The 18,442-nt window shown below is 44.1% G+C and overlaps 2 protein-coding genes across 4 annotated transcripts in view; both read left to right on the forward strand.

The window, feature by feature from the left end:
- LOC106606533 (transportin-2) overlaps positions 1-7,636 on the forward strand; it is a 34,556-nt gene extending 26,920 nt beyond the window's left edge. For 2 of the 3 annotated variants that reach the window (XM_082972830.1, XM_082972829.1), the window contains exons 17-25: positions 201-359; positions 590-677; positions 1,142-1,240; positions 1,816-1,851; positions 2,316-2,411; positions 2,655-2,830; positions 3,152-3,226; positions 3,514-3,653; positions 3,855-7,636. In XM_082972830.1, coding sequence (XP_082828956.1) covers positions 201-359; positions 590-677; positions 1,142-1,240; positions 1,816-1,851; positions 2,316-2,411; positions 2,655-2,830; positions 3,152-3,226; positions 3,514-3,621 — 837 coding nt within the window. In that variant the 3' untranslated portion in view covers positions 3,622-3,653; positions 3,855-7,636. The remainder of the gene's footprint in view (positions 1-200; positions 360-589; positions 678-1,141; positions 1,241-1,815; positions 1,852-2,315; positions 2,412-2,654; positions 2,831-3,151; positions 3,227-3,513; positions 3,654-3,854) is intronic. The other variant, XM_082972831.1, reaches the window with a different exon arrangement.
- Positions 7,637-8,054: 418 nt separating this feature from the next.
- LOC106606535 (F-box and WD repeat domain containing 9) lies at positions 8,055-18,406 on the forward strand. Its single transcript, XM_014202804.3, has 8 exons — positions 8,055-8,641; positions 8,906-9,039; positions 9,247-9,394; positions 9,712-10,759; positions 11,071-11,219; positions 15,555-15,758; positions 16,937-17,002; positions 17,143-18,406. Exons 2-8 carry the CDS (start codon positions 8,918-8,920, stop codon positions 17,215-17,217), a joined length of 1,812 nt encoding a protein of 603 aa, XP_014058279.3. The 5' UTR covers positions 8,055-8,641; positions 8,906-8,917; the 3' UTR covers positions 17,218-18,406.
- The last annotated feature ends 36 nt before the right edge of the window (positions 18,407-18,442 follow it).

Consider the following 18,442-nt stretch of genomic DNA (forward strand, 5'->3'; position numbering starts at 1 on the left):
TGGATGGAAACCTGGTTTCAGATAGGAATTGTTATACTATAAACAAATGTTACTTGTCAATTTATTCTACACCACAAAGCACGAGTTAGTGTGAACAAACTGCGTTTATTCAGCAATTTATTAAACAAATCGTACGTTTTAGCTTCATATCCTAACTGACAAAAACCCACTGACTCTCTGTCCGTCTCCTCTCTCTCCAGATGTACAACCAGCACCCTGACCAGTATGAAGCCCCTGACAAGGACTTCATGATTGTGGCCCTGGACCTGCTGAGTGGCCTGGCCGAGGGCTTGGGGGCCAGTGTGGACCAGCTGGTGGCCCGCAGCAACATCATGACCCTGCTCTTCCAGTGCATGCAGGTACACAGGGGCCTCCAAGTGCCAACTGTCAGCGGCCATTTTGAAAATGTTAAATTAGCCAACTTGAAGGAGGATATGTTGCCGTATAGCTTGTACAGTGCTGCTCTGTCGTTCGCAAAAAAATACATGAAAATTGATATTCTTGCTTTTTGGAGTGTTAAGAAAAGTTCAAAATAGTTGTTTTAACCAGATGTGTGTCTGAGTTTGAGACTAACTGTGCGTTCCTCCAGGACCCTATGCCAGAGGTGAGACAGAGCTCCTTTGCCCTGCTGGGTGACCTGACCAAGGCCTGCTTCCCTCATGTCAAACCCTGCATTGGTGAGTCAACCATAGTAGTGAAGACATTGTCAATGTCATGAAAAAGTAGATTGATAATCAGGACGAGATCACCAGTTACTGGCGCTGAGGAGTGTGTTGGACTGACTAGTAGTTTGTTTTATTTGTATGTTGGTGTGTGTATACCAGTGATTGTGTGACTAGTTGTGTGTACTGTTTAATGAACCTGTGTGTTTGTGGGAGTGTGTGTATACCAGTGATTGTGTGACTAGTTGTGTGTACTGTTTAATGAACCTGTGTGTTTGTGGGAGTGTGTGTATACCAGTGATTGTGTGACTAGTTGTGTGTACTGTTTAATGAACCTGTGTGTTTGTGGGAGTGTGTGTATACCAGTGATTGTGTGACTAGTTGTGTGTACTGTTTAATGAACCTGTGTGTTTGTGGGAGTGTGTGTATACCAGTGATTGTGTGACTAGTTTGTATATAAACCTGTCTCTCCCCTCCAGCTGAGTTCATGCCGATCCTGGGCCTGAACCTGAACCCAGAGTTCATCTCTGTGTGTAACAACGCTACTTGGGCCATTGGCGAGATCGCCATGCAGATGGGTGAGTTACTGCTTGCTGTGTGTACTTACTGCAGTCTTCATTTCTTACACACCCACTCTTTACCTCACAACCACTCTAAAATGTCTCTCGCTATCTCTGCTTTTCCTCTCCCTCTAACTCTCACAACAACACACACAGACCACACACACAGACCACCAGCGACCATCCACTCCTATGATGATCTCTAACAGACATTCCAAATCTGAAGTGTTGTATGTGGAAGTGAAAGGTCTGAGTGTGACTGTGAGGTCACAACATAGGGATGAACACACAGATGGTTATGATGCTGTGTGTTATGGCGTGTGCTGCTAGGGTTTGGTGTCTCTTGGATGGAGCATGTAGCTAACTCTGTCCGATTTGATTCGCTGACCTTTCTCTATAACCCATGAACTCAATGACCCTCTGTCATACTAGTGAGCCAATCTCCCTTGACTACAGTGTGCTGCAAGATGCCTGAGTGATGGGTCCTGCTGCCATTGGACTTTGTAACAGTGAGGCCTGCAGGTGTGTGCAAGCATGGCAGGCCGACCAGCAGTAGTACAGTGTAGTGACATTGTGCTATAATACCTCTACAGGGAGAACTGACAAGAAGGATGAAGGAGATTGCTCAGGTGAGCTAGGGGGAACCATTGCTTAAAGATGGCGGCCATTTTGGGAAATTTCCCAGAAATCACAAGAACCCTATTTATTTATTTTTGTTGCAACACCACCAGATTGACTCCATCAGTAATCCGTTGGCTGTGGTGATTTGATAGGAATGATTGTAATGACACTATAAATACTCTAAATGACACTGAATACTTGACAGCGCTGATGTAGGAATTGATTGATTGTAGACCTGGCTTCAAATTCTATTTGAAATCATTTGAAATACTTAAGCTGTGCTTGATTGTGTTGGAAAGGAACCAATAGAAAAGTCTCTAAAGTTAAAACCCTGTCCATTTGCCGCTCCAGGCAGGCTTGGGAAAATGCTCAAAGCATCTGAAAGATTTCCAATAGCAATTGAACCCATGTATGGCGAGCAATGCCATAATTTCCAGCTGGTTGATTGTGGTGTTTTCCTTGGTGCCTGAAGGATCAGACATGCAACCCTATGTTGGGCTGGTCCTCAACAACCTGGTGGAGATCATCAACAGACCTAACACACCCAAGACCCTCCTGGAGAATACAGGTACGGTACTCACAGACACGCATGCTTAAACCCCCCACCCCCATAGACAAAACCAGTATTTAGGCTCCAGTCCACTCCTATGATGATCTCTCTAACAGACATTCGAAATCTGAAATATTCTATGTGGAAATTTAAGGTCTGAGTGTGTGACTGACACTGAGGTGATTGTTCTAAACTCTGTTGTTATGGCCTAGTAGTTATTGCCACATAAAGCATCACTCCTCTGTGTTTCACTTGGGACAGCCATTACGATCGGCAGGCTGGGCTACGTGTGTCCACAGGAGGTGTCTCCCATGCTGCAACAGTTTATCAGACCCTGGTGCACATCGTTGAGGAACATCAGGGACAATGAGGAGAAAGACTCTGCGTTCCGTGGAATCTGCATGATGATTGGAGTCAACCCTGCTGGAGTGGTTCAGGTGAGGGGGGGGGGGGGGCTTCTGAACACTGTTCCACACAGGAACATGTATTTACTGGGGCCAGGACTTGTTATATTTTTATTCCCTGAGTGTGTTGCCTCTGCTCTTGTCTATGATGAACTCTAAACAGACATTCGAAATCTGAATAACTAGTGTGGATGTAATTTAGACTGAGATAACTGGTGAGAGGAGGCACATTGTATTCAACCTAGCGCGTTTGGTGTCATTGAAGGATGATTGGATGCTAAATGAGCGATAAGGGAATGTGGATGAATGTTGCATGATGAGGATGTTGTCATATGAACTTTGGTGTCTCTTCAGGACTTCATTTTCTTCTGTGATGCTGTGGCCTCCTGGGTTAGTCCTAAGGACGATCTGAGGGACATGTTCTACAAGGTAAGCACTCCGGAGATATAAACCTCAACAAATCTCACCCATATGTTTGATCCTCAGAATACAAAGGTTCTAGACTGTTGGGTTCTAAGTCGACCTAGTGCTCCTCTTTCTCCACAGCCTGTGATGATCTTTTTCTACAGACATTCGAAATCTGAACATATCTTGTGGATATTTTAGACTCTGAGACGTGTGGTGCTAAGAAAACAAAAGAGAACCAGCTTTGCCAGTTGCTGAACTCCTCTGTCCCTATATCTCACCTTGATTTACAAGCTTTGTTGTTTTTGTAGATCCTCCATGGCTTCAAGGACCAGGTGGGCGAGGAGAACTGGCAGCAGTTCTCAGAACAATTCCCCCCTCTGCTGAAGGAGAGGCTGTCGGCCTGCTATGGCGTGTAGTTCCCCTCGCCGACACAGGACACGCCTGTCAGGTATTGACTCACTTTAGGTAGAACTGATCTAGGATCAGCTTCCCTTCCCAAATCCTTATGTTATGTTTACTCCATGTTCTCTCTGTTCACCTGAATAAATAAAAACATTGTTTCTTCTCTCTTCCTATTCCCTCTTCTCTCCTCTTCTTATTTGCTCCTCTTCCTCCTCTCTCCCCCTTTCCCACTTTCTCCCCTCTCCAGGTTTAATCTACGGGAGGGTTACTGGGGGAACTCATCCATCTGTGTTACTGCACTGCCCTGATCGTGGGGGCAGGAGGAGAGGGACTGGCCCTGGCTCCTGTCCATTCAGACTACAAGTCCCACGACCCTGTGTGTCTCTGTGAGGGTGGGTGGGAGGGAGGGTTACTGGGAGGGAAACTGGGGAGAAAGCCTCTGGATTTCAAACGCCAAACTTAAATCCGACGACATACTCCGATGTAACCAAAGCCACAGGGTTCTGTAAGAGGGGGAGGGAGGGTAGGATAAGCATATGCAGGGGTCGGCTGCGAACGGCCCTAAATCCATTCGATAACTCTTTAGATACCAAGGTTAGAGGAGAGCTGTGGTGGGAGGGCGGGCGGGGTGGCAGCAACCCCGGAATAAGTCAATTAATAAGGAGAAATCTAAAAACCAGCCCAGGAGCCACAGTTTAAAAACACAACTCGCATAATATGTAGACTGGCACACTTAGACTTAGTTCAGGAAGGGAAGGTAGTTGCCCTGGCCCGAACGACCAATCGGTGCACAAGCACTTTGCATACATTCTACAATAGTCATTTGATAATCTATACAAAGGCTGTGGGCGGGATACCGAAGTAGCGCTAATGTTTTATAATAGCTTCCCGAAGGCTAGCCTCAGAGGGGAAAGCATGAAATGCTTTTCAACGTAATAACGGGGAGAGTTCTAGAAGAGTAATTTGCACCTTTACTACTCAAGCTTTCATAGACAGTACAGTACCATACCTGTTCATATTGGGACTTCTCTATTAAACACGGGTATATTTAGACAGTTTTTCTTCCTTTTCCCACGTTTGCTGAATTCATTTTACTTTTTGAAATTACATTTTTTTTCCCTCCTAAGAGAAATACTAATTTAAATGTAGTCTTTTTTTCCCTTTCATAGTCTTTACTACAACAGACAGACACAATCCTTCCAGGAATCATTTTACTGTAGTGCTGACAAAGGTCATTTTTCCAATAAGGGATTGATTGGTTTGCATGGCAATGATAACCTCTTAAGTGACGTGTGTGCGTATCTCATTGTTACAAGTGTTTCTAAAGGTAAAAATGTAATGGTAGTCAGGTTATTGTTCTAAGGTAACAACACCAGGTTATTTAGCCAACCCATCGTACTTATTCTGTGACCAGCCCTCCCCGTCGCCAGACCTAACAAACAGGACGGGTGGGTTTCTATAGTGTCGAGATCCAGCGATGCCATAGTTCAGAGACGCAAGATTCAATCGATCTTATGGAAGAATCACATCCCTGCAACCAGTTATACTGTAGTAAAAATCATAATCCGTTTTGCTGCTACTTTTGTTTTTATAGTTTTTACAATGGACTTGAGCATTAAGGCTTCAGGAAGAACTTTAGAATAAATCAGTTGCTGGTTTGAATTGATATTATGCACTTGTTTTTTTTATGACTGTTATGGCTTGCTGAAGTAAGACACGATATAAATAAGATATTGTATAAGCAATGGTCAAAATGAGAATTTTAGGTTAAGGCTAACGCCGCCGTTCATATGCTTGGTTTACAAGTAAGGCATGCAATCAGATGGATGGAATAGATTTAAAGGGTAAGGAGAGGACCATAGATTTAAAGGGTAAGGAGAGGACCATAGATTTAAAGGGTCAAATCAGCATTTTGAACAATACCAAACGGCTAATCCGCCACTGATTTGGTAAACAGCTGAGGGATAAGGCTGGAGAAAAGTAACTACTCGCAACCTCATGGACAGAGTAATGGATACAGGGACTGACTGTCCATGGTATCAAGATTATCGTTTTAACCGTGTTTTGAGGCTATACAGTGTTTGTATACGTTTTTATTAACAAACAGGACTAAAAAAGCTTATTTTGGGTTCTGATGGTGTTTGACAGTTGAGCTAAACGCATTAGGCATATGTTATATTCAAGAATCAATGGGTATGATTTCATTTGAAAGCCCCTTTTAAAGGGGAAGGACTGACCAACATCAAGTATTTTGGATCAAATGTACTTCCCACCAGTGTTTCCAGACAGTCGAACAGAAAATGTACCAGCCTTTTCTACGTGAGCAGAATGATGAGTATGTAGTGGAGAATGCAATGAGTCCACGAAGATGGAAAAAGACCTTGACTAGTCAGTCGGCCATCATAATAATACATAATACATATCTCGTCCATAGTCCCGAACAACCTTGAGTTGCATGCTTTTCCATAATCGCTTTATTTGACTATCATCTCATTAAAGGCGGATACTGCCCTTCTAGGGGGACGCGTCTTTAAGGGCATCAAATGCAACGCACCCACGCATGCTGTGATAATAAAAGTGGGTTGCTATCTTTAGTAGAAGTACTTAAAGTCCAGGTTAAACTGGCTCTAGTCCAGTTGGTGGTGGCTGTTGCCATTTGCTGTTTTCCTCAACCCGTTTATACTGTGTAGGATATGTCTGGGTATTATTATACTGATCCTAATTCTCTTTTTGTTTCCCCTGAGATTGGATACATTAACATTCGTGAGGGAGTGATTGTCTTGTATTTTGTCAATGTCTGGAGGTCTGTCACATCGGACTATTTCGTTGAGTGTCTGTATTTTACTGTAAGCGTGTGTGCCGTTTAGACTTAACTTTGTACCGGCCCTCCCGCAAGGTGATGGACATGTAGCTCACACCTGAGATATTGGAGACACCCTGTGTATCATCAACACTTGTCATATTTTACCATCTGTTTGTGATTGCCAGTCGTACATCAGTTCTCTTTCAAAGCTTAGCTGAGATTTAGCGGGTCAATGAAACTATGGAAATCTTTATCTTACGCCGCACAATGAAAATAGATATTCAAAATGTGAAGAAAACACTGCCTTAAGCGTCAGGCGTACCTGTGAAAATGCAATTTCAAGTAAGCTGTATACAATGTGTTTATCCATATAACATGGATTTTAACACCAACCCACTTGTACATAAGTGGTTGATTGGACAGTGTTTTGAATCTTTACACACTTTTGTAAACCGCTTCCACCCTTAGAGGGTGACACTTTAATCATATCCTAAAGGGGTAAACTGATATGCAAGTGTTGGTGGATGGGTGTCTGGTCCGCCAAGGTTGACAGTAGGATAGGTGTGCACAGAGATACTGGCCAATTGCCACAGTCTTTGCACAATGCTCCCAATGTGATACTGGTCCTATCAGGAAGAATTGGGTCGAAATGTTGAGCGGTGTTAAATCTCCTCTTAAATCGTAGTAGCGAAACATTGATCTCAAAACCATCTATATTTCTCAAGTTTAACAGTTTTCCACAAGTTGAGGCATTCTACTTTTTTCCCAAGGCTAATGAGATGTTCATTTAGTTTTTTTTATTTATGTTCATTTTTATTTTAAATGACCGTTATTTTTTTATATTTTGTTTTTGTGCAGAAGAAGCGCACAAAGTTTTGTTTAGACTTTAAAAGTTTTTTTCCCTGTAATGTTCTTTTTATTTAAAGAATTTTTTTGTTTTCGTTGTTTTATAGCGGACCATTTTATTTTGTCAAGTTTAATGTAAAGTGGTAGTACTGAGAGGGGGAGACAGAGCGTGGTGCATACCTGGGGAAAGAAGGGAAGAATTGTGAAAACTCCTGTATTTTTGTTTCCATCTAGATATGAGCCTTGAGGAATGAATTTGATGTAGTACTGGTATTTTTTTCCTCAACTGTGGTGCAGGTGGGATGTTAACTGATGTGTCACTTTCTAGTTTACTTTTGTGAATGGGGAAATAAAAGGTTTTCTATCAAGCTGGGAATAAACTGATGTGGACTCTTTTTATTTAGATGAATTTGGGATTATAGCATTTTTCTGTTAATGGACCAACTTGCTGACATATATGATTGAGTCTGGCTGTGCCTAGTTAATGTTGCGCCCTGTCACATTTGGTATAATTTTTTCATGGCTTCCATCAGATGAGAGGATCTGAACTCCTCAGCTTGTTCTACAACCTTCAGACAGCTGCCTGACAATTTATGGATTACGCTTAAAGTGCAGACCTATCATTCAATGTATGAATGCAATTCTTTATTGTAAACCATTGTCAAAACTGATCCTATGCTTTTTCTTAAATGAACAAGACAATTTACAAAGCCAACAAACAAATAGCCATACAAAAAAAAAACTGCTTGTGGTTTGTTTACATTTTAAGCTGATGACGAAATGTTGAATGCGCCGGAAAAGAAACCCCATTTGTTAGGTTCGCCGCGCCACTGGCAGTCATAAACCGTAGCTATTTCTAGAATTTGTCTTATTAAAATCTCATTTTAAACCTAACCTTAACCACACTGCTCACCTTAAATTGAGATCCAGATGCTCGTTTTTGTTTTTACGATATAGCTATCTAGCTAGTGGAAACCTAATTTGAATGAAGGATCAACAACTTACAGTAGCTAGCAACTCATGTCTAACCGATTTCTTTGAAAGCCTGAGTTAGAGAAGAATAATCGGTCAGTGTTTTCTTTAAATGTCGAGGAGCTGGTTAGCACAGTTGTGAACTTGTACATGTGATCAGTTCCAGGATTACTCGCTTGATTGGCAAACAAAGGCCATCTTGCAAGTTGGCGTGCTTGACAGTGATAGTATAGTACCAGCCAACGCCCGGTAGCAACCGCCGCTGTCTAGCTGTTAGGCTTTTTCATCTCGCACCGGGCTCATTGAAAATATTCAGCATACAGTTAAAAAAAAGGCATACGGGGACTGACTAAGGCTACTGCTGTCAAATGAACTGTCTGTCAGACCTCTCCATAAGTGACAGGGACTTGTGGGTAAGTGCATCATCTAACTAGCTTGCTAACATGTTACACTTGTTGCCTGTATCTGTCAAATTACTAGGGCAATTAACGTTATAAAGTTCCGTTCCCACTGTGGTGTATAGGTTTTAGTTTTTTTTACTGTAGTTATTCCGTTTGTTAGCAATGAATGCACAATCGTGACCCTATTGACAATTTGATTGTGCCAGTCATCAATGATAGACCGCCTTAGCTGAGAATCTGAAATTAAACTAAAATGTATGATGCACTCTCCTGCAGTAAGTGGAGTGGATGTCCGAGCCTCGGGTCACTGTGGGGCAAGATGAGGCAGGGGCCGGGAGAGGGGAGAAAGAAGCTAAATCGGCACCACTGAAACAGCCCTCCAATGAAGCCTCCAGGCCTGGACAGCTAGGGTTAGTACCTCTGACCCTCACAACAGTCTTCTGCTTTCAGAACAGTTCCATTATACTTAGTAGTGCACTAATGAGCACTGCTGGCTTGGTTTTGATGCGCCCGCCATAGTAGCTGGAACCGTGCTGGAAAAGACAATGTGTCAGCGCCTATACTGTTTGGGTTGACACGGATGTGTAAGAAGGGTATAACACAGTTCTTTTTCACAGGCTGCCCCCAGGCTCTCCGCTCCCTTCTGCTGAACCGAGCCCCTCCCCGTCTGCTGAAGGAAGCGGCTTGCTGTCGTTGCCGTGGGAGATGGTGGCACGCATCGCCTCGCACCTCCCGGCACAGTGTGTCATCACGGTCCTGCCACAGGTGTGTGTCAGTGGACAGCGTCATACCTTTCCTGGATGCCGATCTGCTTTAGCTTGTCCAGCATGCCATTGACAACAGAGTTGGCTAATGCCATAATAAACTGGAAACCATGCTAGGCTAGGGACATTTGAAAAATAAACGGTTGAATTATTTATCTATCTGAGCTGTACTGGGCTGTCATGACCTGGTTACACATCCATCATAGCTGCTGGAACCATGCTGGAAAGGATCTTGAGAAAATACAATTTCCAAGCCAGCCTAGTACTATTCAGGCCAGCCCTACAGTGTGAATCAGGTCCATGTCTCTCCCTTTACAGGTGTGTCATGCCCTGGGAAATGTGGGTAAGGACAGCACGGCGTGGCAGTTGCGGGCACGCAGGCTAACTGGTCCCAGAGCTTCCTTCCCCGTGGGGCCACGGGACGGCTTCGACTGGCCCTCGGCCTGCCTGGAGATGGAGGAGCTGATCGCTTGCTGGACGGGCCAGGGGGAGAGGGCCGCCAGGGAGGCCGAGCAGGCAGAGAGGGAGAGAGAGGTGGAGAGGGCCCAGGAGAGGGAAAGGGATAGAGAGGCCCTGGCAGAGGAAGGGATTGGAGAGTGGGAGGAGGTGGAAGAGGGCAGGCCCCAAGTGGATGAAGGGGTAGAGGAGGTGGGTTTTCAAGTGGAGGGCGTGATGGCGGTTCCATTGGATGGGGAGGAGTTGATGGAGGAGGGAGAGATGCAGCAAGATAGGGAAGGGGATCTACCGATGGGAGTTGGGGAGGGAGAGGAGAGGCAGGAGGCTGCAGCCGAGGCCATGATGGAGGAGGAGAGAGATGATGAACAAGGTGTCCTGGAGGCCATCGAGGTGGAGGAGCGAGTGGGAGTTTTGGCGGATAGAGATGGTCAAGATTGCATAGCGGGCCCGAGATTGGGAAGAGAGGGGGAGAGAAACGGGTCCAGCTGTGCTCCCAGTCCTCCCCCAGCCCTGGAGCGCCTCTCCCTCCCCTCAGGGCACATCGCTGAGGTCAACTCGGTCCTCTTGGTAGGGGGCGACGGGGCGGTGTGTGCCTCAGGCTCCCGGGACAGGAACGTGAATCTGTGGGACCTACGGGATGGGGGCTCCACGGGCAGGCTGCTCCATACACTGGGGGGCCAGGGCCTCTTCAGCACCCACAAAGGCTGGGTGTGGTGCCTGGCGGCCCGGGGACCCCTGCTGGCCTCGGGCTCCTTCGACAGCACAGTGAGGCTATGGGACCTGGGGGCCCAAGGAGCTGAGAGGGGCCTAATCAGGGCCCGTGCTGCCGTGCTCTGCCTGGCCCTCCCCCAGAAGGACGTGCTGCTGGCCGGCACTTACGACAAGAAGGTCAGCGTCTACGACACAAGAGGTGAGTGATTCATAAGATGGGTACTTGTAGTCTCTGTTCTACTAAATTAGATTATATCAGTCGATAAAAGTGAACACAAACAATACTAATGGTTATCGTATAGAAATAGACTTACTGAGGGGTAATTGGACTAAGGGCCTTTACCCGTTCTAGTAATTATATTTCTATGTGTTATCCTTTGGTTGGCCAAATGGACTGCCCATTCAGAATATATCATCTGATTAGAGCAAATCAATGGGTTTATGGAATTTGACAGACTAACATTGTCAGATGTCGCTGGATGATGATGTCATGATCTGTCTGTGCTGCAGTGGCGGAGCCTCTGGTGAAGAGCCTGCGTCTCCATAGCAACGCGGTGCTTTGCCTGGTAGCAGACGAGCAGTACATCCTATCTGGGAGTAAAGACCGCACTGTGGTCATCTACGACCGAAGAGCAGGGAAAACCCTACAGAAACTACAGGTACAAACACGCATACAAACACGCATACACACACGCATACACACACACACACACACACACACACACACACACACACACACACACACACACACACACAGTATAAGAATAGTATTAGCTTGACAATTTACTGTTCATGTAGTCCCCACACTTACGGTTGCAAAGGGAGGGTATATTACTGGAGACTTTCAAAGTATTTTTGGGTACTTCAGGTCGTCACAGGTATGTGTAGACACAGATATAAAAATTAATACTGTTATTTATACACTGCTCAAAAAAATAAAGGGAACACTTAAACAACATAATGTAACTCCAAGTCAATCACACTTCTGTGAAATCAAACTGTCCACTTAGGAAGCAACACTGATTGACAATAAATTTCACATGCTGTTGTGCAAATGGAATAGACAACAGGTGGAAATTATAGGTAATTAGCAAGACACCCCCAATAAAGGAGTTGTTCTGCAGGTGGGGACCACAGACCACTTCTCAGTTCCTATGCTTCCTGGCTGATGTTTTGGTCACTTTTGAATGCTGGCGGTGCTTTCACTCTAGTGGTAGCATGAGACGGAGTCTACAACCCACAGAAGTGGCTCAAGTAGTGCAGCTCATCCAGGATGGCACATCAATGCGAGCAAGAAGGTTTGCTGTGTCTGTCGGCGTAGTGTCCAGAGCATGGAGGCGCTACCAGGAGATAAGCCATTACATCAGGAGACGTGGAGGAGGCCGTAGGAGGGCAACAACCCAGCAGCAGGACCGCTACATCCGCCTTTGTGCAAGGAGGAGCAGGAGGAGCACTGCCAGAGCCCTGCAAAATGACCTCCAGCAGGCCACAAATGTGCATGTGTGCTCAAACGGTCAGAAACAGACTCCATGAGGGTGGTATGAGGGCCCGACGTCCACAGGTGGGGGTTGTGCTTACAGCCCAACACCGTGCAGGACGTTTGGCATTTGCCATAGAACACCAAGATTGGCAAATTCGCCACTTGCGCCCTGTGCTCTTCACAGATGAAAGCAGGTTCACACTGAGCACATGTGACAGAGTCTGGAGACGCCGTGGAGAACGTTCTGCTGCCTGCAACATCCTCCAGCATGACCGGTTTGGCGGTAGGTCAGTCATGGTGTGGGGTGGCATTTCTTTGGGGGGCCGCACAGCCCTCCATGTGCTCCCCAGAGGTAGCCTGACTGCCATTAGGTACCGAGATGAGATCCTCAGACCCCTTGTGAGACCATATGCTGGTGCGGTTGGCCCTGGGTTCCTCCTAATGCAAGACAATGCTAGACCTCATGTGGCTGGAGTGTGTCAGCAGTTCCTGCAAGAGGAAGGCATTGATGCTATGGACTGGCCCGCCCGTTCCCCAGACCTGAATCCAATTGAGCACATCTGGGACATCATGTCTCGCTCCATCCACCAACGCCACGTTGCACCACAGACTGTCCAGGAGTTGGCGGATGCTTTAGTCCAGGTCTGGGAGGAGATCCCTCAGGAGACCATCCGCCACCTCATCAGGAGCATGCCCAGGCGTTGTAGGGAGGTCATACAGGCACGTGGAGGCCACACACACTACTGAGCCTCATTTTGACTTGTTTTAAGGACATTACATCAAAGTTGGATCAGCCTGTAGTGTGGTTTTCCACTTTAATTTTGAGTGTGACTCCAAATCCAGACCTCCATGGGTTGATAAATTGGATTTCCATTGATTATCTTTGTGTGATTTTGTTGTCAGCACATTCAACTATGTAAAAATAAAAGTATTTAATAAGATTATTTCATTCATTCAGATCTAGGATGTGTTATTTTAGTGTTCCCTTTATTTTTTTGGAGCAGTATATATAATAATAATAATAATAATAATATACATACAGTACCAAAGGTTTGAACACACCTATTCATTCAAGGGTTTTTCTTTATTTTTACTATTTTCTACATTGTAAAATAATAGTGAAGACCTCAAAACAATGAAATAACACACATGGAATCATGTAGTAACCAAAAAAGTGTAAAACAAATCAAAATATATTTTAAATTTGAGATTCTTCAAAGTAGCCACCATTTGCCTTGATGACAGCTTTGCACACTCTTGGCATTCTTTCAACCAGCTTCAGCTGGAATGCTTTTCCAACAGTCTTGAAGGAGTTCCCACATATGCTGGGCACTTGTTGGCTGCTTTTCCTTCACTCTGCGGTCCAACTCATGCCAAACCATCTCGATTGGGTTGAGGTTGGGTGATTGTGGAGGCCAGGTCATCTGATGCAGCACTCCATCACTCTCCTTGGTCAAATAGCCCTTACACAGCCTGCAGGTGTGTTTTGGGTCATTGTCCTGTTGAAAAACAAATGATAGTCCCACTAAGTGCACACCAGATGGGATGGCGTATCGCTGCCGAATGCCATGGTATCCATGTTGTTTAAGTGTGCCTTGAATTCAAAATAAATTACTTACAGTGTCACCAGCAAAGCACCATCACACCACCTCCTCCATGCTTCACGGTGGGAACCACACATGCAGAGATCATCCGTTCACCTACTCTGCGTCTCACGAAGACGCGGCGGTTGGACTCATCAGACCAAAGGACAGATATCCACCGGTCTAATGTCTATTGCTGGTGTTTCTTGGCCCAAGCAAGTCTCTTCTTATTATTGGTATCCTTTAGTAGTGGTTTCTTTGCAGCAATTTGACCATGAAGGCCTGATTCTTACAGTCTCCTATGAACAGATGCTGTTGAGATGTGTCTGTTATTTGAATACTGTGAAGAATTTATTTGGGCTGCAGTCTAGGTGTTGTTAACGCTAATGAACTTATCCTCTGCAGCAGAGGTAACTCTGGGTCTTCCTTTCCTGTGGCGGTCCTCATGAGATCCAGTTTCATCATAGTGCTTGATGGTTTTTGTGACTGCACTTGAAGAAACTTTCAAAGTTCTTGAAATGTTCTGTATTGACTGACCTTCATGTCTTAAAGAAATGATGGACTGTCGTTTCTCTTTGGTTATTTGAGCTGTTCTTGCCATAATATGGACTTGATCTTTTACCAAATAGGGCAATCTTCTGTATACCACCCCTACCTTGTTACAACACTACTGATTGGCTCAAATGCATTAAGAAGGGAATAAATTCCACAAATTAACTTTGAACAAGGCACACCTGTTAATTGAAATGCATTCCAGGTGACTACTTCATGAAGCTGGTTGAGAGAATGCCATGAGTGTGTAAAGCTGTCATCAAGGCAAAGGGTGGCTACTTTGAAGAATCTCAAATACATTTTGACACTTGTTTTGGTTACTACATGATTCCATATTTATTATTTCATAGTTATGATGTATTCACTATTATTCTACAATGTAGAAAATATTAAAAATAAAGAAAAACCCTTGAATGAGTAGGTGGGTCCAAACTTATTTTTTTTGTTTTTAATCCCATCCTTCAGCTACCCTCGACCCCTCCCATCTATATCTGAAGACCATCCAGTTTGATTTCTATTTGCCATATGTTTTTAACTGTGCTGTTTCACAAAAGTTCTGAACCTATATACATTTTACAGATACATAATATTTGACATTAGCTATCTTGTTGTTTTTAGTCCCACCCTTCAGCTCCACTCAACCCCTCCCATCTATCTCTTAACTCTGTCCATATAGTTTTCAACTGTGCTGTGATGTTTCATAAAAGTTCTGAACCTTTCTATTGTCATAGTTTCTATAGATTGTAAATTAAAGATTTTTTTTCTAAAAGTTTTATAGTATTGGTGAATTGACTTTGACTTTTCAAATCACCCAGCAGTGCTGTTTGCAGAGTTGGCTCCAGGTAAATTCTTCAGCCATTCCTGAACCTGCGACCAAAAACAAGCTACATGTGGACAATACCAAAACAAGTGATCTAATGATTCTGTCTTTTCACAGCAAAATCTGCACAGCTGGAATGGTTGAATCCCCCATATATATAACATTCTATTGGTTGCAAGAATTTTGTATAATAATTAAAACATTCTACATTTTGAATCCGGTGTTGTTTTGCATATCAGTTCATAAACCATGTGCCATGGTTTTGGCACATTGAAAATCTCTTCCCAACTATTTTGCAGTCTATATGGCACAGCTGTCAAGTTTTTGGTCCTTAAATGAAACTGGTACACTTTTTTATTTATAAAAATTTTCTTTAACTAATTTTGGTCTTTAATGCAGGGCTGACAGACAAGTTCCTTAATTTCTGACCCTTGTGCTGTTTTGTCTTATTTGGTTCAACAATGACAGGATTTGGCAAGTCGGCACAAACAGATCCAGGACCAGGCTATAATATGTTAGTATGTGTGTCTTCATTCTGGTTTGTCTCCTCTCTTCCCAGCTGAGCTCGTACCTGCTGTCAATGTGCTACAGTGACAGTGAGGTGTGGGCGGGGGACAACCGGGGCATGCTCCATGCCTTCTCCATGCAGGCCGGTTTCTTCAAGCCCCTCTCCCAGTTCGATGTGGGACACACCTCACTGGTCACCGGCATCCACAGGTCCCCTGGTAGCCTCTACACCTGCTCCGCTGACCGCACCATCAAGGTACGTCCTGTTAGCCTGGTTAAACCAGTCTGAATGCTGTGGAACAATGGTGGGCATGGCATTCTTTCTGGTTTATGCCAGGCATACACTACACAATTTTGCCATGAATTCGCCATGTTTTTGCCGTCCCAGATGAATTTTCATGATCGGGGTGAAATCTTATTAATTTGGACTAGGATCAGTATGTCAGGACTCGTGTAGTTTGTTTGAGCGGGTCAAGGACTCACCGATGATTGCTGTTCCATTCTCCAGACCCCTGTCGGAGGTCCCGATTATTTTGACGTCAGAAATGTTGATTGTGTATCTTGTAGTATGAGCAGTGCTACAACGCGATTGGGCAAAGACGGCTGCCAATAGCCAGAGCATTCAGTATGTGAGACCAAAACAAAGAGGAAAGCAACATGCACCGTGTGGACCGTGGTGATGGTGATGCTTTACATGGCCCGGTGCCCCGGTTGGGTGGAGTTCGATTATTTCCGACCATTCCATTGGTCTTTAAGTGAAATCTCCACCCACTGGGCCATGCAAAACAAATTCCAGCAATATTATATCTGCGTCCTACCATGACAGAAACCGAAAATAGAATTTCATATTATCATTATTTCATATTAAGTCCATATTCTTTTTAACAAATGTTTCTGCGCATAATAATGTGCACACCTATAAAGCAGCTCACTGTTTGCGCGTCAGCATTTTTCTTCCTACGACAACCGAGAAACGCAGGGCTGGATCAGCTAGGGAATCATGGTGTAATGTGAGCACCCACGTCCTGGGGTTGAGGATGGGCGGAATAAAAGAACAGGTCCAAGTTAAGATTTAGAACTTGTTGTTGTGTATTCCCAGCATTAGCCAGGCTTACACCCTGGAGCCCACTAGAATAGAATGTCTTTATTGTCCATCCGAGGATGGTTCTTTTTCTTTGGCATCACCATACAATAATTATTTTAACATATGTAGTAATATCTATTCAGCTCTGTTGTAATGGTATTCTGTTTGGGGTTTTTAGATAAATGGATAGGCTACTTTATTGTCCTCAAAGAGGAAAATCATTTTCACTGCCCATTCGGTTGCAAACAACATTAAACCATTGTCAAAGAGCGTGTGCATTGATGACATGAATGAACAAATCCATGTTCCTTCATTCCCTGTTCCTATCTTATCAAACATTCATCTTCCAGGTGCATCTCCCCTGTTCCCCTCCAAGGACGCTGTGCACACTGCACCACCAAGCAGGCGTCAATGGGGTGAGTCTCACATCACTTTTTTTATTTTGAGATTCTGATGGCTGATAGCCTCTCTCCTTAGCCTCCTACCTTGATCTGGTTGAAGAAAGATCTGTTTTACTCTCTCTCTGTCTCTGTCCTCTCTCTCGCTCTCTCTGTAGTTGAGTGTGGAAGCAGGAGTGCTGGCTATCGCATCAGGAGAAATGTGTGTGGAGGTGTGGAGGGCCAGGAGGTGAGGGGGGCCACACCCACCCTAATCTACTTATGTTCCTGAAGTGATGCAAGATGACTGACGTATAATGGTCTGTCATTTTAAATTATAAACTTTCTCATACTGTATGCTGTGAGAATGTGGACGTGAAGGACCAGTGCTCTTAGCTTTACCCAAAAAAACTATATACAAGCCAAACATATTTAGTGTGTCTGTGTGATTCCCATGTATTTTATCAAAGAAAATAAGAAAATAACACAAAAAAAGGCTTCCTTAACTAATGTAAAGAAATGTAAAAGAAAAGGCCTAAGATAATAACACTTCATGGTATGGTGTATTTCTGTCTGTGTCCCTGTGTTGTTGACCCAGCACTCGTTCAAAGATTTCACATAAACTGGGTTTTAGCTTCAAGCGTATATTTGGGAGTTAATTTGAGGCACAGCACTACTGAAGGGTTTTAAACACTTGTACATGATTAGATTTATCAATGGCCTGATTTTAGCTTGTTGATTAAAATGAGGACATTCTGCCACCAGCATTCCAGACAGTTGGTCTCTAGAAAATAGATTAAGTATTTTTCTCTTTGACAATTGAAACAGATTCGGAAACACAATGGAAAGGATCAGTCAAGCCGTTCTGACACACTGATTGTAAGGTATTTTGGTCTAACTGTCATAATGTGTGTAGTGGCGTTCTTATACTCAGTACCACAGCACCTGTTTGTCAATTACACTGTTCTGAGTTCTTCCTCCTCCTCTCTTAGGGTAACCACTTTACCAACTCTTACCGTGTTACGTAATGCTCTTTTTATTTTTTATTTTTTTTAATTCTGCACTGTTGAGGAAAGCGCTGTACCGTTACACACATGACAAAATAAAGGTTGATTTGAATCTGTAGCGTCCCAGCATCCACCTCGCTCAAGTGGCTCGTTTGAGTGCAAAACCCAATAGTACTGCATTGTTCACTAATTATTTCTTACAAGTTTTTGTTATTACACACACTGATAGTCTGAGGCAACAGTGTCTGTCCTTAGCAACAATCAATCTCCATGCCAACTCCTTATCTGCGACCCCTCTTCACCTGCTGCAAGAGAGTCCTCTGACTGCATAAAAATATCCAAATGATTCAGATTTTGTAAATATGCTTTTGTGAATATGCTATGTGTGATTACTTTTGTTATGAATAAAATGTTTACACTCAATCAATTAATTGTTTACCAGTGTACCCTGTGGTTCTGTAATGTCAAGAAG

Source organism: Salmo salar, chromosome 03 (genome assembly GCF_965601325.2).
Source record: "Salmo salar chromosome 03, fSalSal1, whole genome shotgun sequence".
NCBI classification, from domain to species: Eukaryota; Metazoa; Chordata; class Actinopteri; order Salmoniformes; family Salmonidae; genus Salmo; species Salmo salar.